Source organism: Pinus tabuliformis, chromosome 6 (assembly GCF_031772625.1).
Source record: "Pinus tabuliformis cultivar Carrire ecotype Pingquan chromosome 6, CPIR1, whole genome shotgun sequence".
Lineage (NCBI taxonomy): Eukaryota > Viridiplantae > Streptophyta > Pinopsida > Pinales > Pinaceae > Pinus > Pinus tabuliformis.
The window spans coordinates 1614156955-1614163434 of NC_142292.1; the positions used below are offsets into that span (position 1 = coordinate 1614156955).

Genomic DNA, 6480 nt, shown 5'->3' on the forward strand with positions numbered 1-6480 from the left:
TGGGGAATGAAGTATATAGGGTAATGAAATTTTGTTAAAATTGTGCACTATGACATTGAAACTAGTCAAATTGATATTATTATCCACAATATTTATAATGTTAAAATTTAATTATAATAATATAATTTAATTGATGTGACCAACAATATTTATCTTCGCTGTAAATTTGATGATTTGCAAAACAACACGTGATCGAAAATGTTAAGAAAAACCATGGAATTTACAACTTCCATGGCCTTTTGTTCTTGTACCTCCACATGGGAGTTTGTTGTCTTATATATACCATTCTTTAATTCGTCGTTTTTCGAAATGGAAGATGCAGGTTTTAGGGACAGCACATCACACCGTTTCGTTTTCATAATACGAGAATTAAGGCATTAAACTTGTGATCATCCTCGTGATGGTTATTTTTCATTAATTAGGCCGATAGGCTTTCCTTTGAAACAAAGTTTTGTCGTCCTTTTTATTCTCTGGTTGACACCTGGCGTCCACATTAGGCGGGCATCTGTCGTGCAATGTTGTGCAATTTCTCTTTATTCTCGGCGATTTCCGATAACTTCCTTATCCATCAATGGTGCCAAGAACGCGGCGTCATCCATCAATGGTGCCAAGAACGTGGCGTCCTGTTTGAGAAGCCGGAAAAAGGGAGCAGAAACATTTCGCTGGAGAGCGTCGCCAGCACCAAAGCGGCGCTCGAGGCGACTAAAATGACGGCCGCCTTTCTGGTAGGGAAGCTCTCCACTGGCACGCCGGAAGTCCAGAAACAAGTCGCATATGAGCTCCGTTTGCTTGCAAAGTGCGGGATGGATAACCGTGCCTGTATCGCCGAAGCCGGCGCTATATCGCAGCTGGTGCCGCTGCTCTCATCTGAAGACCCTAAGACGCAGGAAAACGCGGTTACGGCTCTGTTGAATCTTTCCATCTACGAGAACAACAAAGCTGTGATCGTCGAAGCGGCCGATTCTCTGGACTCGATAATCCAAGTCCTCAAGTCCGGTCGTAGCGTTGAAGCGAAGGAGAATGCGGCCGCTACGCTCTTCAGCCTTTCTGCTGTGAACGACTACAAGAAACTCATTGGAGAGATGCTGGACGCCATTCCGGCGCTCGTCGAGCTTCTCCGCGATGGAACCCCCCGCGGCAAACGGGACGCCGTGTCTGCCCTGTTCAATCTCTCCATTAACCGCAGCAACGCGGCCAGGGTTGTGGAAGTGGGCGCGGTGCCTCTGCTGGTGAATCTTCTGACGGAAGAGGACCGTGAACGACCAGGCCTGGCCGACGATGCTCTGGTTGTGCTTGCCGTTCTGTCCGGTCAGCGCCCGGGTCTGGCCGCGGTTAGCCAGACGTCGACGATTCCCATTCTGGTTGGCCTTCTCCGCTCGGCTTCTCCAAAGGGTAAAGAAAACGCCGTGGCGGTTCTGTTGTCGCTGTGCCGTCACGGAGGCGACAATGTTCTGAACACCGTGACTATGGTTCCATCGTTGGTGCCTTCCTTGTACATTCTTCTCACGACAGGCACTCACCGCGCTAAGCGAAAAGCCACCTCATTACTGAAGATTCTACAGAGATGGGAGTCTCCTTCTCGGAAATCGTGCGCTGGAGCTGTGTTTAGAATACATCTGCACAACATCATTTCTTCCAGGTCAGGTCCGTCTTCAACTACTTTGTTTCCCTTTCCTTGCCATATCATCTCTCTCAGTGTTGTTTTGCTTCCTAGGGATTTGCTGGACTTCATTAATGATAGGTTTATGAATTTTTTTTACATGATTGTCCTCTGCTTTCTCCTTTTTCCTTCATTCATCATGATTATCCTTCAAAACAAAATCCGTTTTGATAAGAGGACATCTCTGACTTACACTGCCAACTATGGCGTCTTCGTGATAGACGCCTCACAAAACCAAGTTATGAAATAGTTTGCCGGAAGCAGGTTGTTCCATTGCTGGCACAAAATTCGATATACACAAATTGCAGAGGAAGCCAATAGATTATATCCTATGGCAATTCGTTCAAGAGTCATTGATTCAATTTCCATATTTCTTAACTCAATCGGTTCAACAAGGAGACAATAACAATTCGTGACAGTATAATCTGAATCCCGTGATAGTATAATCTGAATCCTTCCTGCTGTCATTTTCCATAGATCCACCCTTTATTTGAACTTCCTTTGATTTCTGGTTGGATCCTTTCTCAACCAAAGAATTTGGCTTGGATATTTTAATAAGACTTTAGGTGAACGCTTTCAGTACTGAGCATGGATAGTGTAATACTGAAAAGGATGCATCCCCTCAAACAACTGCAATGTTTCTCTGAATTCTTTGACATGGCTCTGTATATCTTCAGGACTGTTGGCATTTTTACATGTCTGAAAATTTAGGGACAATTCTGAAATTTTAGGCACAGGTTTGATCTAAGTCACAGGTCTGAGAATCTTTGCACAGATATGAATCATGGTGAAGGTGGAAGTGACCATGGAGGTTGGAGCCGATGGAGTTGCCATAATCAAGCTGACCAATCCGCCGGTCAATGCTCTGGCAGTAACACGTAAGGGCTCGAAATGATTTTTTACAAAATTGAAAATAGAAATCATAGAATCTGAGCTGAAACTGAAATTTTTATGTATTTGAGGGTTTTAACGATGCTTGATTTAAGGATCAGATGTTTGTTTTCATGATGTTTTTAGGTTTAAAAGGGTTTTAATTGCTGTTTTTTTAGTATTAATTATTACATGTTTTATGCTATTTTCGTTTACATTCTAGTAAAAGCTAGGGTTAATCGTCAAATCTACTGGAAACCTGTTTGTGAGATAAAATGTTGATTTTCTGATAGAAAAGATAAATTATTTGGTGTCGAATTCAGATTGGTATAAAGAGGTCTGCAGATTCTGAAAACTTCATTTTGAAAACCCTAGCACGATCCGGGGAGTGATAATTTTAAGGAAAGAAAATTAACTTATTTTATTTAAATTTTGTTTAGAAGTTTTTACAACTCTATAAAATGACAATTGTGGAAATTTGGCACAATATTGTTGAAGTTACCAGACTTGACTCTGAGAATGGATTGGCCAAAGCCCAACAGTTTGGAAATTAAATTGTCAAAGTGATCAATCTCGACTTCGAGTACGAATTGTAAAGGCCCAATATCAAGAGTTAATTTGAACTCTGGAAAAACAAGTAAATTGATTTGGGAATGTAAAAGATACACTAAATTTACTTTTCCTGGGCAGGGGTAAACACTTTTTTATGGTCTGTTAGGAGCAATAAATCCCAACTTCATCCCATAAATCCTCTATTAATGCGGGTGCTATAAATCTTTGCCGATTCATACACGAGTGGGGCTCTATTCCAGCTGCGGTTTGAACCTGGGTTGTTATTGTGGTGACTTCCTTGTCTCGACCTCTAGACCATAGCTCAACAAAGGAAAAAATACCTTTGGGGGAGAAAATGTGTTTTTGATTAATACAAGTATTTATGACAGCTATAAAATGGGAATATTAAAGACAACTCATTTTAGATTTTATATACATACACATACTTGAAATGCTATGGATTCTCGATAGGTGACACAGGTTTGTTGGTTGGCTGCTGTCAAATTAGGTTAGAAAAACAAACACAACGAGTGTCTTTTTGGGTTCTCTCTGTCTTTTAGATAGAGATGGCAAAGTCTGAAACATCACTTGAAAGTCGGAACTTATTGAATCAGTTTGACTCGTCTGTGACCTTGACTCTGAATATATAACTCGGGGTCAAGTTAGATTTGGTTTCCTCAAAGAACAGAGTTGAACTTGGAAATTTGACTCAGACGAATTAGAATAGTCTGGCGACATTCTTTAAATTTCTCATGCTTCTTTGTTTTTCTGAAGAAGCTGCTTTTTGGCCAAACAAGCATTACATTGTAGAAGTTGTACTGAATTCTCACTTTTTTTGGCAAATTTTGGATAGAGTGGGCAAAGCTTAAAGTAGTCGAGGAGTCTACTCTTGTCAGAGTCATCTTCATTTTTATGGATGCTTGCTTGATCTAATCCTGAGATTGAGCTGCAAGTTAATGCAAACTATCAGCTTTTAAAGAATCTTTAGAAGGAGGTGTTAAAAAAAATATGGGACTCTGAAGTCTTGTTAATGAGAAAAGAGAGTACAAACATAAAATCAGGTCAGCCTGATGACACCTTCGCAATCAGAGATGTGATTTTGAGATTAAAGATTATGAGCATAGTTAGAAAAATGAGAATTATCTTGGACATTCTTTGTTGTGAAAATGAGTAATGAAATATGCTGATAAGCCTATGGAAAGAAAGGATATTCAAGCCTTGCAATAAAAGCATGGTTGATTACGAGAAATACATAATGTGGAATGCATAGTGTAAAAGTTAGAGCGATATCTAGAACAAATAATTGTGATAATTAATTTCAAGAAAGAGCTCTTTCCATTAGGGAATCTCATAATGCAGATTCTAGATTGTAGATCAGCATTATCAAGATCATCATAACGTAGAACCATTCATCGTTGTAATAAATTTCAAGAACAAACTTTCGGTGAACCTTGCACATACCAATTCCAAATCATAGGTAAACCTTACCAAATTCATCATATTACTGTCCAGTAAATAATTGACTACGTCATAATTTTATGTTCATTGAAAGAGAAGGCTTAATGACATACACATTTGTGTGTTGATATCTTGGTGTAAGTAATGGATTAGCATATGTGTTATCATTTAACTTAATATCTGTAGTAACCATTCAATTGGTTTTATTTACAGTTCTTGCAGGCTTGAAAGAAAAATATGACAAACCAATGAGGAGAAATGATGTGAAGGCCATTGTTGTCACTGGTATGCATGTTTTGAAGTTGTCGGTTGCAATCTAATTTTGAAGGATTGTTTGATTATAATAGTGATAGTGATATGAATGCAGTTTGCAGAAGGGATGGAAACTGTACTAAATGTTCAATGGTGTTATAAATCTTTATATATATTCATATATATAGAGAGAGATGTAAATGCTTATGTTCAAAAATCGAGATGATTTCATGTCTATGTTTCTGTTTTGGCATTGTTAGGTAATGGAGGCAAATTCTCAGGGGGTTTTGACATCAACGTTCTCCAGGAAGTACAACAGACTGGTATGCCAAACTAAGTTTTCATACAAAATTCAAATTCTGTTGTAGATTGTTTCAAAGGTTTCCATGTTTGCTCATATTCAATTCTCTGTAACTGTGTATCTAGCAGGGAACTTGTCGCATTTGGGTGGAGTTTCTGTTGATCTTATGATCAATACTATTGAAGGTAGGCGTTTGTTATATATGTTGCTTTTTTTTGTTTTCACTAAAGTTGCAAGTTGTCGGTGATATGTATGGCTGAAGTGGGGGTACTGTATGTCGGGAATGTTAGCTATTATCAAATCCACAAATAATGTATAAGATAGAGGAATGTTGCTTTTACTTTGACTTGTCATTTCAAAAAACATTATCAAATCTTGTAAAATACATTTTGCTGGATCGTTATTTTCCATATGTTATTTGAATACTATAAAGCGAAACATTATCATACCCTTGACATTTTGAGCTTTTCTAGGAATGTGCCAAAATATGGATACCTAGGCTTATTGTAGAGTATAGTTGGATTTGATGGTACAGTTAAAAGTAGCATTCTTATAGCATAGTTAGGAACTCATCAATGTATTTCCTGTATTGTAATACGTAGCTGGATATGTTGATATTGTTAACATAAAAAATTAAGATTCTGATGGATGTTTAGGCACCCCTCAAAGTTTGGAAAAGGATTCTATGTGTTTTTAGGATGGAACCTTTTTTTGGCTCTGACCTTTTTGGCCTTTTGGTGTTGTTATAGAGGCTAAGAAACCTTCCGTAGCTGCTATTCAAGGGCTTGCACTTGGTGGTGGATTAGAATTAGCAATGGTATGTGGCAATGATTGTCCATCTCTTGTAATTTTATGTTTTGGAAGGGGAATTTTGGGAACTTACATGTTTTGAGTTATCATGGATGTATTTAATTTATGAAGTCTTGTCATGCTCGTATTTCAACCCCAAAAGCGTAGCTTGGGTTTCCAGAATTTCAATTTGGGATTATTCTAGGATTTGGAGGTAAGATTTCTCAATGTACATTTATCTGTCTCAGCAAGGCTGTCTCAGCGCTGGAAACAAATCATTACTTATTTTCCAGATAATTCATAGTAAGATTAAAATTGGAATACTGAAAAGGATGCATCCCCTCAAACAACTGCAATGTTTCTCTGAATTCTTTGACATGGCTCTGTATATCTTCAGGACTGTTGGTATTTTTACATGTCTGAAAATTTAGGGACAATTCTGAAATTTTAGGCGCAGGTTTGATCTAAGTCACAGGTCTGAGAATCTTTGCACAGATATGAATCATGGTGAAGGTGGAAGTGACCATGGAGGTTGGAGCCGATGGATTTTCCATAATCAAGCTGACCAATCCGTCGGTCAATGCTCTGGCAGTAACAC

The 6480-nt window shown here is 38.6% G+C and overlaps 1 protein-coding gene across 1 annotated transcript; it reads left to right on the forward strand.

The window, feature by feature from the left end:
- Positions 1-515: 515 nt before the first annotated feature.
- LOC149265073 (U-box domain-containing protein 1-like) lies at positions 516-6480 on the forward strand. The gene is made up of 7 exons (XM_089401700.1): positions 516-1644; positions 4754-4825; positions 5053-5115; positions 5222-5278; positions 5843-5910; positions 6015-6096; positions 6378-6480. Exons 1-6 carry the CDS (start codon positions 516-518, stop codon positions 6048-6050), a joined length of 1425 nt encoding a protein of 474 aa, XP_089257826.1. The 3' UTR covers positions 6051-6096; positions 6378-6480.

What these genes read in the sequence shown, in the direction of transcription:
- LOC149265073 (XM_089401700.1), top strand. Translation starts at nt 516, where the DNA reads ATGTTGTGCAATTTCTCTTTATTCTCGGCGATTTCCGATAACTTCCTT. An exon ending in CATCATTTCTTCCAGGTCAG is followed by an intron (nt 1,645 to 4,753) that starts GTCCGTCTTCAA and finishes TTTTATTTACAG; the next exon opens with TTCTTGCAGGCTTGAAAGAA. An exon ending in GAAGGCCATTGTTGTCACTG is followed by an intron (nt 4,826 to 5,052) that starts GTATGCATGTTT and finishes TGGCATTGTTAG; the next exon opens with GTAATGGAGGCAAATTCTCA.